At 36.8% G+C, this 18874-nt stretch overlaps 1 protein-coding gene and 1 long non-coding RNA gene across 3 annotated transcripts in view; one reads left to right on the top strand and one right to left on the bottom strand.

The window, feature by feature from the left end:
- LOC134802938 (uncharacterized) overlaps positions 1-18874 on the top strand; it is a 216575-nt gene that overhangs the window by 23455 nt on the left and 174246 nt on the right. The gene's annotated exons all lie outside the window — the stretch shown is intronic.
- LOC134802410 (uncharacterized) overlaps positions 1-18874 on the bottom strand; it is a 204206-nt gene that overhangs the window by 66597 nt on the left and 118735 nt on the right. For both annotated transcript variants that reach the window (XM_063775078.1, XM_063775070.1), the window contains exons 3-5: positions 16108-16787; positions 15087-15244; positions 13997-14140 (exon numbers count right to left, since the gene is read on the bottom strand). In XM_063775078.1, the coding sequence (XP_063631148.1) occupies positions 13997-14140; positions 15087-15244; positions 16108-16787 (982 nt within the window). The remainder of the gene's footprint in view (positions 1-13996; positions 14141-15086; positions 15245-16107; positions 16788-18874) is intronic.

Raw genomic sequence — 18874 nt, 5'->3', positions numbered from 1 at the left:
AACTTTGCCACCCTTGTGGATAAAATGCAACTTGCTCATCAGTTCTTGAAGAATAAAGAAAGCCTTTACGAGCTGGTGTATTGAAATCAATTTATATTTATAACATGAGTAGAATAACTATACTATATATACTATATCTGCGCAGCACTGGGACGTATGTATAAATTATTAGTTGGATTCAAGATATTTACTGTTAATTAATCTAAATTCATTATAAAGTCGTGCTTAATTGAATGGCTTAAATTAATAGAATCGCGATACAAACTCGCTTTATTGCGAAAGTTTCGAGGTTTTACCAAGTTTCGTGACCAGAATACGTGCATTCAATACGTGCTGGTGGCCTAGCGGTAAGAGCGTGCGACTTTCAATCCGGAGGTCGCGGGTTCGAAGCCCGGCTTGTTTCAATGAGCTTTTCGGAACTTATGTACGAAATATCATTTGATATTATATTTACTACCGTAAAATGGGGTGAAATTTGACTTTCAAACCTCGATTAAATTTTATTTTTACATGTGAAAACTGAATGGTGTATATGTCGCAGTCAAAAGTGTGAACTGGTCAAAAGAACTTTTAACCGACAAAAACAGGCAAAACTCCTTTTGACTGAGCATGTGGGTTAAAGTAGTTTTACCTGAAAATCATTGGTTAATAGTAGTGATGTACCGACTATTGATTTGGCCGACTAGCCGACTAGCCGACTAATCGGCGCTCGAATGGCCGATTAGTCGGCCGACTAGTCGGCTAGTCGGCCAGATCATTAGTTTCGTATAAGTTCAGGTAAAAACAATAGTTTTGCTCCTTTGGTTGCGGTATTCATCATATTAGCTTGGCTAAAAGGTGTTCTTTACACGTTCAAAGACCTATCACAAGAATCCTCGTTCAATTTCTGTCTTTTATTTTGCGATACTGAGCAGACCGTCAGTAGGTAGGTACAGTTTGTAGGAAGTATTTCCAAGGCTCTATTTCCCATACGTAGTCGCCAGTTAAGAACCTATCCCCTGTGGTCAGCGTCTTTACGAGCAACGTACCCTGTCTGTCTCTAAATTTTGCAATAATATAAATAGTTCCCCATAAAAAACTGTATAGTAATAAAATTATTTAACTATCAAACTTGCCCATGAAATTACACGAGAATCAGTTGACATCGACCTGTAGAGGAAAACACCAGCCCACCAACATACGATAACGATCAAACGGTCAATTATATGAAAAAAAGTTTTCGTATGCACCCTAAATAGGTATTTTAGTAAAATAGACATAAAACATATGGTAAATATTGACTGTTGATTTCTTTTTCTTCTGTTATTCTTTCACTAATTAAGTGCCGACTAATCGGCCATTTTTGCCGACTAGTCGCCGACTAATCGCCGACTACAAATGTGGCCGGATAGTCGGCTTTCCCGACTAGTCGGCGACTAATCGGTACATCCCTAGTTAATAGTAATTGTGACTGTTACTATCAGTCAAAAGTACTCCCAGAAATAGGTAGGTTAGGGTTATTTTTTTTTTGCTACGCCCTAAAAACGAAACTGTTCCCAGAGATAGGTAGGTTATTAGGGTTATTTTTTTTTTGCTACGCCCTAAAAACGAAACTGCTGCCAGAAATCGGTATGTTTTTCAGGTAAAACTACTTTTGACCAACATGCTCAGTCAAAAGCAGTTTTGCCTGTTTTTGTCGGTTAAAAGTTCTTTTGACCAGTTCACACTTTTGACTACAACATATATATAATAAGTGGTTCGGACGTTTGTATTTTATTTTGGGTAGTTCCATTTCATAACTTTGACGATAAAGAGGAAAACCCACCTCACCCCGTAGTGCCTCGTATTTGGGGTGAGAGGGTTTTTCATACAAAGGTGATTTTGGAAGATTGTTGGATCGTTTTTTTTTTATTATGAATATTACTATAGCTCCATTTTAAATTGGAATATATTATTTTTGTAGCAGTAGCCTTAAAAACCCACTTCCCCCCCCCCTCTCAATCCTTCTCTCCCCATTCATAACCCATAGCTCCCCGCGAAACCTACTCACCCCGTTTTACGGTACTACTCTCTTTTCGGAGAAGGAAAACATCATGACGAAACCGGACTAGTCTCATTGAATAATTTTACGGTTTAGTCTAACTTGTCAATGTTAGTATGTCTCACAACAGTTTAAAATCGAACTAATCTCAGTAAGGTCTAGTTTACCTTCTGGGTAGGAAGATCATATGGCAGTCGCTTTCATAAAAACTGGAGCCTACGCCAATTCACGGGATTAGTTGCCAAGCGGAGCCCAGGCTCCCATGACCCGTGGTAAAAGCCGGGACAACGCGAGGAAGATATAAGCAAATTCGTTGAAAATTCTTTGCGCGCTAGCGGCGAGATAGTTACGCGCTAGCGGCGAGATAGTTACGCGCTCGCGGCGAATTTGCTGCGCGCTAGACTCGCTTGCAAATCGACAGTGTGATGAGGCTCTAATAGCACACTCAGCACACCAGCACACGAAATCATTATTTTTTAGTTCACACAATATTCAAACAGGAGAAACACGTTCCTCTTTGTTATGTGACAACATAGCACACAATCAAGTGTTCAGGCTCAAGTTAGTAAGTAGTTCATAGTTCATAGTTCACAAACAATACAAGTTTCAGCAGGAAGCATGACAAGTAAACTCACAGACATATATCTGAGTAGTGTCATCTACTTTATATATGTGGCGCGATTTATAATACGAACACACTCAAGTGTGGTGAATCTTGAGTTAGGTGGCGCTGTCGTCACATAAACAATCGATCCTCCGTATTTTAATTGTTAAAAATGTAGAATAACACTAAAGTGTCTAAAAAGTGCCTTATATTATAGACTAAAGTACTATTTATATCGGTGAACATTATTTCAAGAAACTATAGTGATATAACAGTGCTGTGAAATAAAATTAGCTTAACCTAACTTCTTACTTATACATCAGAGACTTTTAAAATAATTACTAGAATATTATAAACTTTTTCCCTAATAGTGAATAAAAACAGTGATAACATAGCTAAATAAAACAATATTCAATACTTACAACAAGTGAATATACCTCAAAATTACAAATTAGACAACTGCCGCCGAAAGGACGCTTAGTGAAGAAGTCAATGACCCTTGGACCTTTTTGCAAACATTTTGTGTTAACTGTAAATACTTATATCTCATAGTCTAATAAACTTATCTTCAGTGTAGTGTAAACATAATTTCGGTGTACTTGAGACGTTTCATCACAATTATAACAAACTTTTATGCAGTGACCGTTAAAACAGTTTGCTTCCGCGCCAAAAACTTCGCGCGCCTGCTGCTTGCACTTTGAGAATAGCGCCATCTGTTGTCCACCGGCTGTATCAAATTGAGCGAACTAATAATTGTTTAACTACTCACCACAAGATGGCGAAAAGATGCAGTAAATGTAACGATGTTTTATCTGATAGATACCATTTGCGCTGTGTTTCATGTAACAAATATTACCACATGGATTGTACACATGTAACGAGATGTCGTTTTGATCTTATGGAAAAAGAAGAGAAAACGTTTACTTGCCAAACGTGTATGTCTAAAACTGAACCAAAGTCGTACACTATGTCTCCTTCATCGCGTGATAACGTCACAATCCGCAAAAAATATAGAATAAATATTCCTACAGAAAATTCCTTCTCTGGATTATCAGACGATGAATTTGAAGACGCCTCTCCTTCAAAATTACTATCAACTCCAGAACTGAACCGAGCTCACTACGAACCATGTCTAAATAGCAGTTTCAAGCTCGAAGAAATGTCAAACCAAATATGTGAGCTTAAAGAAAAATTAAAATCTGCCGACTCAGAGATTGAGCATTTATTAACAATAAATGAAGCACTTAATAAGAGGCTTTTTGAATGTGAACAAAAAATTAGAAATTTAACACCTGTCATTAGCACAGGTACCACAGGTTCTAGTAAAGCAAAGTCTATGGAAAAGTCTAGTCTAAAACTAGATTTGCCCCTGAGTAATGGAAATGCACAGAAAACGGATTCCAATATTCCAGACAAAACTCAGGCCTCCCTCGGTACTACTAAAGAAAACTGTTCTGCGCCACCTAGCGCTCACCTTAGAAAACAAACACAAGATCCCATTCTGACTACAATCCCTTCAGTTATCAACTCCACCTCGTCAAACGTCGCAACACAACCAACATATACAGCTCCAACAAATAAATACTCTCTACGGACGCCAGATATAAATAGAAACAACATGAATGTATATAATAAACTGTTTGAACATGATTTAAATAACAGAATGAAACTTGGCTTTTCCAGGAGTAAAATTGTCGTATTGGCTGATCAACAAGGGAGACACCTAGGATCATTACTCAACAGCTTATGTGGAGCGTACTTTGAAATACAATGTTATTCAAATCCCGGAGCGGATACGCAAAACGTACCACGCTCACTGCCAAATAACGGCCAGGCCCTTGGCAAGGACGATTTCTTGATCATAATAACTGGAGCTAATGATACAAACCCAAGCAAACTGTTTGCAAATCTGTATTATTTAATTCAACAACTGAATGACTCGAACATAATAATATCACGAGTACCTTACAACCGCTACTTGGCTGAACGCCCACTGAATAATATGCTCACATTCATTGCAAACCAATTTGAACATTGTTCATTATTAAATAATGTATATAAACCTACCTTTAACAGCCATATGACTACATTTTCGAGGCAGCTAGCAGCAATAATTCGCCACCAAATATCTTGTTCACTCTATAATGAATCATACCAGATACAACAGCTGAAACACCACTTCTTAGATTCTGAACATACGTACTTAAGGCGCCAGTGTACGTCCGACGTTGATACCGCCGCCCAGAGAAATGAAAATGGAATAGTTGAAGATAAAAATGATTCATCACCTCCGTCGCAGAACCAGCTTTTTCGTCGAAAATCGTGGTAACAACATTGAGAGCCTACTTCACCTTAACGCACACACATATACCTGGCCTGAAACTAGTATTGGAGTTCTTCACCAAAATATCTCCGGCGCCTTAAATAAACAAGAGTTGCTGATGATTGCCATAGATGACCTAGAAAAAAATGGTACTAACGTGGACATCGTATGCTTAAGCGAGACAAACTTTCTTCGGGGATCGGAGTGTAATTTAAAATTAAAACATTTTCAAATAGCGGCTAGTTTTTCCCGCAAACATTCGAAAAGAGGAGGTGTTGCAATACTCGTTCGTAACAATATAAGTTTTACTCCTATGCCAGATATTGAATCGATTTCCCTTGTACACACTTTTGAATGCTGTGCCACTATACTTCCACAATATAACATTGTAATCATATGTATCTATACAAATAAAATGCCCACTTCACCTTCATCCATCTTTTTCCATAAACTAAAAATATTACTAGATACTGTCTGTAAAAATAAACGAAAAAAATATATTCTGTGTGGAGATTTGAACATTGATACTTTAAAAAAATCACCTATAGCAAATGAGTTGACACAGATTCTAGAAAACTATAACTTAAAATTAACTTCTGATTGCCCTACAAGGATAACCAATCACTCAAAGACTTGCATTGATCACATTGCATCTAATGTTAAGGAGAGTCAAGTACTAGTACATGATTTAGGATTATCTGACCATACGGCGCAAAGCTGTCAAGTGCCCGTAAAAAAGCGCCCGCCATGTCCAGTAAAATGGTGGTTCATTTTAAAAAGAGATTATTGCGTAGAGAATCAATTGAAATTTTTACAATGTCTATCAAGCTTATCTTTTAACGATGTTTTAAAAGAAGATGATGCCAATTGTGCTTTCGATAAATTTCATGAATTGTTTCTTCTTTTCTATAATCTGTGTTTCCCGACAATTAAAGTTAAGGTAAAAAATAAATCTTTCTTTTCAAAAAAAATATCAAAAGGTATCCGTAACTGTTGTAAACAGAAAAGACAACTGTACTTACTTAGCAGATGTTCATCTCATTATAAATTAGAATATAAGAATTACTCCCGCCTACTAAAAAAATGCTTATTATCCCAGCAAAAAACAGAAAATTTTAAATATATTGATAATAACAGTAACAAATGCAAAGCAGTATGGGATGTTATTAAAGATTATACTTCATCTGATTGTACCGATAAATCTATTGATAAATTAACAGTGAACGATTTATGTATAAGTGACCCACAAGATATTGCCAATCAATTTAATGATTTCTTTGTAAAGACTATAAGCGATAATGTAACTACAAACTCTACCTATGATATTAATATTGATAATAATAACTCTTCCATGTATCTCAAACCTGTAACTATTTCTGAACTCCATAGCATAATCATGTCACTTAAAAATTCACCATCAGTAGGATATGATGAAGTGAGGACAGATATTGTTAAAAAATGTGTATTGTATATTTTAATGCCCATGTTACATACACTAAATCTTTCATTGATCCAAGGTAGCTTTCCAAATATATTGAAAAAGTCTGTGGTTAAGCCGATTCATAAAAAGGGCGATAAAACTAATATGGGAAATTACAGACCAATAACCTTAATTTCAGTTTTCTCCAAAATATATGAAAAAGTAATGTTTAGTAGATTAATAAGTTTCCTTGATAAATATAATATAATATCCGATCACCAACATGGTTTTCGTAAATCTAAATGTACTACCTTAGCCACATTTAAACTGGTAAAAAATGTTCTAGATGCAGTAGATAATAAGATTCCGGTAACTGTATTATTATTAGATATGAGTAAAGCTTTCGATTTTGTATGTCATAAACGATTATTAGTAAAGTTATACAAATATGGTATACGTGGTCCTGCTCTTGAATGGATAAAAATGTATATAAGTGATAGAACCCAATGTGTAGAGACCATAAAATACTGTCCAGTAACTAAGTCTCTAAATAGTTATAGATCAACTTTCGTCAATAATCATTATGGAGTACCTCAAGGCAGTATTCTGGGTCCCCTGCTATTCATTATTTATATAAATGATATGCCCAAAAGCCTTCCACATAATAGTCTATTATTCGCAGATGACACATCAATAATTGTGAAATGTACAGATCTTTTAACTTATAATGATGACCTTAACAGAACACTTGCTCTTACAATTAAATGGTTAGATAGAAATAATTTGAAAATAAATCTGGAGAAAACTAATTACATTCAATTTCATACACATAAAGGCAATTCACAACAGCTAAACATACAATATGACAATATATCTATAAAAGAAGTAGAACATGCACGATTTCTAGGTATTCTTATTGATAATCAATTCAACTGGAGGGAACATATAGATAAACTATGTTCCAAGGTAAATAGCTTTGTTTTTGCCTTAAAAAGGGTGAGTCAAACTGTTTCTATTCCAGCAGCGTTAATAGCATATAATGGTTATGTAAATTCTATTTTAAGGTATGGCGTAGTAATCTGGGGAAACTGCACAGACAAACATAATGTCTTTATTGTTCAAAAACGCTGTATTAGAGCCATTTTTTCGATTAGTCCGACTGACAATGAGTCATGCCGTCCATATTTTATACAAAATAAAATTCTTACTTTCCCCTGTGTCTATATCTATGAAGTTTCAGTTTTTGTTCACAAATATAAATATTTGTTCACAGAAAATATATCATTGGGTACTCGTGTAGTAAGACCTAAATACAGACACAGGTTACCTAGGCCATATGTTAATTTGTCGCTCACTGCTAAAAATGCGTATATTATGTGTATCACAATTTACAACAAATTACCTAATCGTTTTAAAGACATGGAACTTGAGCATTTCAAAACAAATATAAAAATTTGGCTTATAGAAAAATGTTTTTACTGTATAAATGATTATTTAAGCTTATCATGAGTGTTCCTAATATGTAACTAAATATGTATACTGTAAATGTATGTACACCTGAAAAGGTAAACTTTCGGTGTAACTAAATATGTAATTGTATATTCCACCTACAATGTAACCTGATTCTTACATACAATAAAAAACTTGAACTTGAACTCTTGTGAAATATAGGGACCATCATTCGTCGGGAGAGGTATAATGTTCTCTGTCTATCTATTCTCTCCGTGGTCTACTTAGATAGTCTATAGCACCATTGTCGAGAATCCTTCAGAGACACGCATCTCTGTGAAGACCATCTCCTTTGAGAACTCTACTTGTTAGTGAACTATTATTACTCATATTTTTGCGATCTCTCAGCTCAGTGGTTTACCTAGATAAATGTCTATGGCACCATTGTCGAGAATCCTCCAGAGACACGCATCTCTGTGAAGACCGTCTCCTTTGAGAACTTAACTTGTTAGTGAACTATTATCACTCATGTTTTGCGAGATTTGACTTATGATGCTTATGATGATATTACACGTGACGATACAAACACATTAATATTTTGAAAAGAACATAAATTAAACTAGTGGCTCTGTGAGCTGTAGACCTCGCGAGCAGAGCTTTAAATAACATGGTGCTAAGAGCTTTAAATATAGTAAATTAAAAAAAAAAACAATAATACGAAATTTATGTGTAAAAAAATACAAAAAGTTATAATATCCCATACAATTACTGGGGATCGAACCCAGACCCTCTGTGCAAACAGAAAAAGCGAACGTTTACAAACTGAGCCAAATAGTTCTTACATGGGTTGACGAAATTTAGCTACTCCTTCTCAAATTAAAATTAGTTAAAATTAAATATCTCAATACCTCCGAAACCAGCGAAATAATTTTTCTGAATTTTTGGCCATTTAATCTATAAACATATCTGAAAAAGAGAACACTCGTATGGTACCGATACCACTATTTGTTTAGGCGCGAGCTATCACGACTCCGCCATTTTAAAAAAAATTCAAAAAACCGGACGGACAAAAAAAAATTATTTAGACATAGAATCCAGTCACAAAATTTCACGAGATTCGGTTAAGAATTGCGACCTGTAGAGGAGAACATCCGGACATACAAAAGCAAAATGCTCCAGTCGAAACGTAGACCTTCGCTACGCTCCGGTCAATAATGTGTTATTGACGCCTTTTAAGAGTGGGCTAACGCAAAATTTTTAACTGACTTCAATTTCATAGAAGGAGGAGGTTCTGTATTCGGTTGTGGCTATGTTTTTTTTTTTTAATGTATGTTCACCGATTACTCCGAGACCCGTGGGTCGATTTGAGTAATTATTTTTTTGTTCGAAATAAGGTACTTCCAAGGTGGTCCCACATTAATCTGGTGCTGTTCTGATGATGGGATCTATGAGGAATTGAGGGAACTCCTCAATTTTTCAAAGCACATGTATGGTGATTTGGGTGTTTTCTTAAGCAACTCGAGCATTTTCTCTCGAAAAGCACCAATTTGATGAAGTGGACCTGATGATGATGATTGTTTTGATGATAATCATGACGATTTCTTAAAATGTAGGACGTTCAGCGATTACTCCGAGACCCGTGGTCCGATTTGAGAAATTATTTTTTGTTCGACAGAAGGTACTTCCAAGGTGGTCCCACATTAATCTGGTGCTGTTCTGATGATGGGATCCATGAAGAATTGAGGGAACTCCTCAATTGTTAAAGGCACATGTATGGTAATTTGGGTATTGCCTTAAACAAATCAAGCATTCCCTCTTGAAAATCACTAATTTGATAGAGTGGACCTGATGATGATGATTGTTGATGATAATAATGATGATTTTATAAATGTAGATTACTCCGAAACCCGTGGTCCGATTTGAGTAATTCTTTTTTCGTTTGAACGAAGTTACCTCTAAGGTGTTCCCATAACATTGTTGGTTCTAATCTGATGACGGAATTCATAAGGAAATGAGGGAACTCCTCAATTTTTAAAGGCACGAGTATGGCGACATCGTTGTTTTCTATAGTAACTTAAGCATTTCCCCCCGAAAATCACCAATTTGATGAAGTACAACTGTAGCCCTACCAAGAGTTTGACACTACTACATATTCGCTAACGTCTTCGTAACTATCTCGTTCGCACTAATATGATGCCAGCACGACGCATAGAAAGTAAGTTACGCACACGCTAGCGAATATGTCAGTGTAAGACTTATGGTAAGGCTACTGAGGAGTCGGGAAATGGCGGTTGAAAGGTTGGTGGTTCAGGGTCGAGGGGTTCCGTGATCAGGGGTTGATGTGCTGTGAGGTTGAGTGATCGGGGGGTTGAGGGATTGGGGGGTTGAGGGATTGGGTCAGTGGCGGGGCGGAGGATGGATTTTGTGTTTGTGTAGTGACAGGAATAATTTCGAATTTAGTGATACGCATTATTATGCTTTTCATTCATGCGTCACACGTCACTCATAAGCTTTTAACAATGCCTTAAAACTAAAAATTGAAAAATAAAAACTTTTACAAAAAAAAAGAAAACCGACTTCAAAAAGGATGAAATAAAATATTATCCGTTTTTAAGTATATGCGTTACCAACTGATATGTTTGAAGTCAGTGCCACGACAAATAGTAACAATACCGGTCAAAAATAATCAGGTTTATGTCTATAATTCACATTACAACTTTACTAATATTATAATGGTGAAAGTAATTCTGTCTGTCTCTTTGTCACCTTTTCGGCTAAACAACTGCCATGTAAACTGGTGAAATTTGCCATACAGGTAAAAAGTTAAAGCCCTGTAGATGGTCCTTGGATTGTTTTATATTTTGAAATCAAGTTTTCTGGATAAGAGGCGGGAAATAACTCAGTCCCAATCCCACACCAGAGTACTAATGGACAGTTCGAAAATTTGTAAAAATTGCTCTTTAAAAAACATATCGGCAATCGCATTGGTTTTATACTAGTACCGACAAACATGGTACGGACTGCGCCAAGGTGGCTTGACGGTGTTCTTAGGTATCTACAGAAAGTATGATCATTGCTGTCGTGTGGTGTAAGGTAGGTAATCCAACGTACATACACACATACATTCTTACATGTAAGTACCTTCTTATCGAGTCACCCTAAAATCATGGTATGCTTCAAATTTGGCTTGGCACCGACTTCAAACATATCAGTTGATAACGCATATACTTAAAAACGGATAATATTTTATTTCATCCTTTTTGAAGTCGGTTTTCTTTTTTTTTTGTAAAAGTTTTTATAGCTTTTATATTTAATGTTTTTCCCATTCTAATCAAGGGAAAATGCTAAATCATACGATAAATAGACTAGAGTTAGACCAAGAAAATTCTGCAGCGAGTTTGATAGCCCATAGTTTCATAGAAGTAATATCATAATTTCATAGAAATTTGACGTTTAAAATAACACTTGCACTGCGTGGGCTATCAAAATCGCTGCAGACTTTTCTTGGTCTAAGTCTGCCTATATTTTGGCAGATGCCAACCAAAACTTTAAAAGATAAATGTTAGCGTGATAGAAAAAATCAGGAAAACATATCTAATGTTTATATATTTTCTGTTGTTTATCGTTATCCTGTAGTACCTATACCTACTATCCTCTTAGTAAAAAATATAACCGAGGGATCTGACGACCAGAATCTTAGTAGTAGAGTATTTGAGATAAAAGGTGCGCGGCGGCCATTTCTACCATCGCAAGATTCGTGCGGCACTCCATATCTTATGTCCCTTCTAATTTCCTTCCTTTACGCCTCCTTTTAACATGACAAAACTATTTTAAGTACTCAGAAGTAACATCGTTTATCAAAACTTTTTCAATAAATAATCAAAATGCCTTCGAAACGTTTTGTGAAAATACTTCTCCAAGTCGAAACAATCCAACTTTAAATCTAGTTTCGTATTTATGAAATGACTTATACTTTTGTCTAGATAAATATTTGTAGGCACAACTAATACAAACGATATATAATGTTAACTGTAGGTAAGTATTGTTTGTTTGTATTGTTTATTATAAAGTGTATGGGTGTGGGGTAACTTAGAAAACGGGGTAATATTGAACATATCAACTTAACTGCGATGCAGTAGTGTAAGTGTTACCAAAGTTTGAAAAGTTTTTGATTTAGTAGATAATATCTGGGAGACCGAGCTTTGCTCGGAAAACATATAAAGACTCGAAAATGCGCGGTTTCCCAGAGATAAGACCTAGCTAGATCGATTTTACGACCCCGAAAACCCCTATATAGCAAATTTCATCGAAATCGATCCCCGAAATATATAATATTATTTATAAACAAGAATTGCTCGTTAAGATATTAGATAATCATTTTCAAAAATTTTAAAAGTCACCCTAATAAGGTACAATAGATATGTTACCCTAATGTACCTTACATACTGGGCCTGAATAGCTCGACCAACTTTAACCACACATCGTGGTAACTCCCCATCCCCAACCCACCCCACCCCTTGTGTAAATTTCATTCGATAGCGTGACGTGTCACGTGACGTAGGCGTTTGCGTTAAGTGTCATTTTGTATCAGTTTTTTAAGTTTCCAAAACGTCCCGCTTGGCGTGCTGTTCAGAATCCCATACAAAAATAGACATAATGCATGCATATAAGTATGTAATTAATTCATTAAATTTGAACTCTATTTAGGCGGCTTGGCTCCGTTGAACGTGGTGAAATCATTATTCACTCATATCTATATCCGAAAGACGTTTAATTTTTGAACACACTGAAATCTTTTCTTTTTTTTTCGTAAAATAAATTTAAAATATTTGGCGAATTACTTTTACAAAGCTTATTTGTACTAATCCTGTATACTTCTAGTTAAACTTCAAAGCATTGACGTGTTATCTGAGACTATAAAACAAAGTGCCCTCAATCATCATTTGGATCAAAAAAGTCAAAGCATCAAAAATGTACGATCGTCTTTGAAGTCGAAAATTTTAGGAGTCACCTTAAACCAAGCGTAGACCTATATTATACATATACTTGTATGTAGACTTTTGATGCCATTAGGTAAGTAAATACTTTATCTTTTGGGTCGTCGAAGAACAAGACTTAAGATGAAAGGGGACGAGGGTCACGTGACCACTTCTCGATACAAACAGTCCCCATTTTCCTCTCTGTATATTGACATTTTAGGTAGTACTTTTGCGCTATTTGATGTATATTAACTGCAGTTATTTCATTTAATTTTTTTTTTTATAATTGTAAGTCGTAAGAGTTAGAAGCTTTTAATAGGTATATAATGGAATGGAATATGTTTATCGCTATTAACATTTATAATAAGTTATGAAAAAATTGAAAAGTCAAAGGAAGGAAAGTTTTCCATAACTATTCTGGGAGTAAGATAGCGACTACGTTTTTATTATATGAAGAGGCGGTCGTCCGCTATTGGCTTAACCTTTTCGACGCCGTGTCAAACACAAAAGGCTGTCACGCGGACGCCACGTCACCGAAGTGTCAAAACTTAAATTGAACTTTATGCATATGCACGTAGGTCTATGTTGCTCTGTGGTCTGTGACCGATTAATCGGTCTTTGGCGTTGAACCTGCGGTGCGGATATATCGGTCATTGGCGTCCAAAAGGTTAAAGAGCCGGTTTTCAAAGTAACATTTAAATTTTAATATAAGAATGGCTCATACGGTTTCAAGTATTACTCGTATAGAGATAATAGGTGCAAATTGATAAATTTGATAACATTTCTATAATGTTATTATGTTTATGGTTTTAATATTGTAAATTACTATTGTAGATACGTAAACATATACGATTTAAGTTTAGAGGTCGTTTAGTATTAAAGTGTGGTAAAAAAATATTTATTCTTTTGACAGCAATATGTAGGTTCATCAAAGTAATGTGTAATGTCATGTCCTCTTTTATGAAAATGATGTTTACTAAACTGCATTCACATTAAGATGTAGGTTCATAATATTATTATTTATTATAATATAATATGGTAGGTATGTAAGACATAATACGATATACCCAGTAGTATGGTAATAAATAATAGCTACCTAATTAACCTATAATAAGTACATTAAACGCGCTTGCCACGCCATCGGCTCTACATACCCGAGTACGAATGAATTCCATATTAAGTGAGACCCAATAATACTAACCTGTCATAATCATACAGGGCGCCATGTGGATCCTGGGACTTCGGGCGCCTGATGATGAAGGCACCCGCGGCGCCATCCGCTCGCTGCATGCCAGAGTGGGAGTGCCAGAAGTGGGTGCCATCGTGGGACGCGTTGAACTGGTACCTGGGGAGATCATGGGAGAAATCAGTAAATATGTATAGTTGTCATGAGCAAAGTACCACACTTTGGACAACATGATGGCAACTTTCTTTGCCGATCTATAAAACTTAGCCAGTCAGGTATATTTCTCTCAATAAAGCCTATAAAGAACATACACCTGAAGGTTGTATCAGGTAGGTTAGGTCATTGGGTGACGTAAGGCGAGCTGTCCATGTAGGGCGTGCCACGCTGATTCTGTCCATGCCAATGTACCGTTGTGCCCTCCATCAGTCTACACTGCATGCTTACCTGAAGGTAGTATCAGGTAGGATAGGACATTGGGTGACGTAATGTATTGCGTCCATGTAGGGCGTGCCACGCTGATTCTGTCCTTGCCAATGTCCCGTTGTGCCCTCCATCAGTCTACACTGCATGCTTACCTGAAGGTAGTATCAGGTAGGATAGGACATTGGGTGACGTAATGTATTCCGTCCATGTAGGGCGTGCCACGCTGATTCTGTCCATGCCAATGTCCCGTTGTGCCCTCCATCAGTCTACACTGCATGCTTACCTGAAGGTAGTATCAGGTAGGATAGGACATTGGGTGACGTAAGGTATTCCGTCCATGTAGGGCGTGCCACGCTGATTCTGTCCGTGCCAATGTCCCGTTGTGCCCCCCATCAGTCTACACTGCATGCTTACCTGAAGGCAGTATCAGGTATGATAGGACATTGGGTGACGTAAGGTATTCCGTCCATGTAGGGCGTGCCACGCTGATTCTGTCCGTGCCAATGTCCCGTTGTGCCCTCCATCAGTCTACACTGCATGCTTACCTGAAGGCAGTATCAGGCAGGATAGGAGGACATTGGGTGATGTAAGGAGTTCCTTCCATATAAGGTGTACGACATTAATACTGCCTATGCCAATGTACCTTTGTACTCTCCACCACCAGTCTATACTGCATGCTTACCTGAAGGTATTATCAGGTAGGATAGGACACTGGGTGACGTAAGGTGTTCCGTCCATGAAAGGTGTGCCACGCTGATGCTGTCCATGCCAATGTACCGTTGTGCCCTCCGTCATCAGGTCGTTCTCCACGTCTACTATGACTCTGTCATGTTGGCACACCTGCAACCGAAAATATCAAAATTATGTCAAAACACGCTAACTGCTGATTCTAAAGTGTGCACTACATCTGATATAATTTTATTTTATTTAAATATCTATTGTTGTTTGCACAATGTTACTTTAAATAATTAATTGAAAGCGTCCATGGGCTACGGTAACGGCTTACTATCTTATGTTCTATGTAGTCTCATTTATTTGTTGTTATGTTTTATTTTTTACTCTCAGTTGCTCAAAGAGATCCCTTAGAGGGATGAGTTCGCCTTTGTACATTCTATACATTTTGTTTTCATTGTGTTTTAACCTGTCTTATGTACATACAATAAAGTGTTTACATAAATACATACTATCACATAATTATATATTTACGTGTGAACCGATGTGGTAAAGAAAAGTATTATTACAACATAAAACTAATTCACTAAATCCTTACCACACCAAAAAGCATTATTCAAGCAAGCAGTCATTTCCTTGATAAAATAAATTTTATGGTAATCCATTCCATTATCTTAATACAAGATTTCTTCTAATTAAGCAAAACCCCTCCACAATTCGCGCGATTAACAAAACATTGGCAAATTAAAAAAATCGCCACCCTACTTAAATTACGAATAATCCATAAAGCAATAACGTTTTATTTGATCCCTCGCTCGGAAGCTCAATGAAAAAATATTAAAATACCCATTCAAGTACTACATAAAACTGGACAAAACAAAGTTTGCCAACTTTTCGGGTTTGGAATATCTGCGCTGAGCAAACAATTTTTGAGGGTGGATAAACAAGCGAAAAATGTTTTGGAGACCGAAATACTGGGCATTATTGTGCAAAATTTAAATTAAAACTTGGCAAGTATTTGAAGTGAGTACCTCAATAGCGGGTCCAGGCATCTTCCTATTAATAACGTTAAGAGGTCTGTTCATTCCGTCTGCTGGAATACAATCCAGCCTCTGACAATCCGTTTCGTTGAAAGGACAGTCAAAGCAAGCCTTGCTCATAGTCTGGTACCATTCTAGATGGAACATGTAGTAGCAGATCATCGGCTCCTCTCCTTCTTTACACTCTCTTTGGCACGGATGAGGCCCATCGATCAATTCACCCGTCGCTTCGTCATATTTAACATGCAGTTTTTGTTCGGACTTCTTTATAACCTTTTTTACTTTTTGTAAGTCTTCATCATTTAGTTCTTTTACCATATGTTTTGTTGGTTGTCTTAGGACTGTTTTTGCTATCTTGTTTACGTTTAAAGGATTAAGTTCAGGAGATAAAACTAGTTTTGAAGCACTTTCTGGTTTCTTTGCATCAATATTGACTGTTTTAGTGTTTACTGATTCTTGTGAAGCAGCTTGCTCTTTTTCTAATGCTTCATTGTCTACGTTTTCACTGGGTTGACTTCGTGATTGCCTGACATTATATGTATTTAGAGTATTTTCTTTTATTAGTGCATCATCTGTAAATTCTGTGGTAGTTTCTAAATTTTCAGTAGTTTGTTCTAGTGTTGTAGTTTCTATATCTTCCACAGTTGTCTGGCTGTTAATTACAGGAACGCCTGAAACAAGGAGAGCGTCTAATTAAGTTTTAGGTCTCAACATCTTTTACTCAATTACTTTGATCTTAACATCTTCGAAGTCCTTTTAAACTTTAACTTTTGCTCTACAGAACAAGGAAAATTCCACTTAGGAAGTGTTCAGAATACAGTTTTACACAGTCATTTAGATAAAGGATGTTACTTTTGAAATGTTTTAAACAGCCTCCTGTGACCCTGCTTGCCTACAAAGCAGGAGGTCCTGGGTTTAAATCTCGGTAAGTAGTTATTCGGTTTATTATTCTTTATTCTCATAAGAATTTGTACAATTAACTTAAAATGAGAACTGAAATATACACATTTATTTTAACAGTGCGCGCAATACACGTACGTAGATCGCTGTTGAGAAACATAGAATGGTCGCGACTAGATGTCGCCTCGATGACTGTTATGATATTTATGATGTGTTACTTATTTCAAAAAATTTAAAGTGTAGTGTATTTGTTTGTGTGATCATCACGAATGTTTTGTTGCTGAATTATGGATGTTTTCAATGTATTTAAGTATGTTATGTAGTTATATGTATTAAACCTTATTGAGCTTACTATGGGTCTAGGTCGATTTGTGTAAGATTGTCCCATATTATTTATTTACAGCACATATGGTCCTATTTTCCCGCACTAGTGCATAAAATAACACTATTCGTGCGATGTCAAAAGTTTAAAAGGCCATATGTACTGTAAAACGTTGTACGATACACGTGCGAATAGGTAATTCGCAACTCGTGTCGATTTAAAACACTCCCTTCGGTCGTGTTTTAATTTATCGCCACTCGTTTCGAATTTCCTCTTTTCCGCACTTGTATCGTAAATAACTATTATAGTACTAATAATATTTAAAGGTTGATGTCATTCTTAGCTTCCTAATCTCTTTGAAATCTTTATGTAGTCGAGTTAATCTCAAAATCCCATCTATTTGATTAGTCAAATCGGGAAGATTTATTTCACTCTCCTTTACAGTCGATTTGAATTGCAAAGTAAAGAGATCACCTGCTTTGTTCCATTCGGTATTCAAAAAATTCACAGATTTCGTGCCTCACACGACTATCGAGCACATTGGAAATTAATCTACGGAATTCGAAAAAATATTGTCGCTGAGCGACGAGAAAGTCTGGATAAGGAAAAAGTTACAACATAAAACTACAACGTTGAATGATTATTATTTTATTCTTAGATTAACATAAGTATCCTGGACATAACGCATGTGAACAAACAAATTGCAAAATTTCCACACGCGTATCGAAGTTTGAATAATTGTCGCCGTGGCGCATAAGTATAGGTACATTAAATCATTTTTCGATTAATAAGCAGGATATATTAATGTTCAAAGTACAAGAAAATTATTACACGGCAAATCCGTAGTCAACTCGAGAAGTGGTAGCCACATCGCCGTTATCGTCACTCGAGTCTTGATCGGCAGCGGCCCATTTGCTGCAAGATATGAAATTTTCTTGACAGCAGTTTGACGCGACGAGAGATGACCATAACAGCGTTTGTCTATGTTGCACCAAACCTGAGTTCCAATAGGTACTACTAGGGTTCAGCATCAGCTATCTTCGGTAATGCTCTACCATGTGGTCATCATGACGAATCGGATGTCCAAAACAGCGCGTGCCTATGTTGCACCAAACCTGAGTTCCGCTAGGTATAACCAGGGTTCAGCATCAGCTCTATCTTGGGTACTACTCTCCTAAGTGCTCATCACGACGAGTCGGATGTCCAAAACAGCGCGTGCCTATGTTGCACCAAACCTGAGTTCCGCTAGGTACAACCAGGGTTCAGCATCAGCTCTATCTTGGGTACTACTCTCCTAAGTGCTCATCAAGACGAGTCGGATGACCAAAACAGCGTGTGCCTATGTTGCAACAAATCTGGGTTCCTTTAGGTACAGCCAGGGTTCAGCATCAGCTCTATCTTGGGTACTACTCTCCTAAGTGCTCATCGAGACGAGTCCGATGACCAAAACAGCGTGTGTTTATGTTGTATTAAGCCCGAGCTCCACTAGGTACTGCCAGGGTTCAGCATCAGCTATCTGCTAGCAGCCGCCAGCAA

The sequence above is a fragment of the Cydia splendana genome, chromosome 2 (genome assembly GCF_910591565.1).
Source record: "Cydia splendana chromosome 2, ilCydSple1.2, whole genome shotgun sequence".
NCBI lineage: Eukaryota > Metazoa > Arthropoda > Insecta > Lepidoptera > Tortricidae > Cydia > Cydia splendana.
This window is presented reverse-complemented; position numbering and strand designations above follow the sequence as displayed.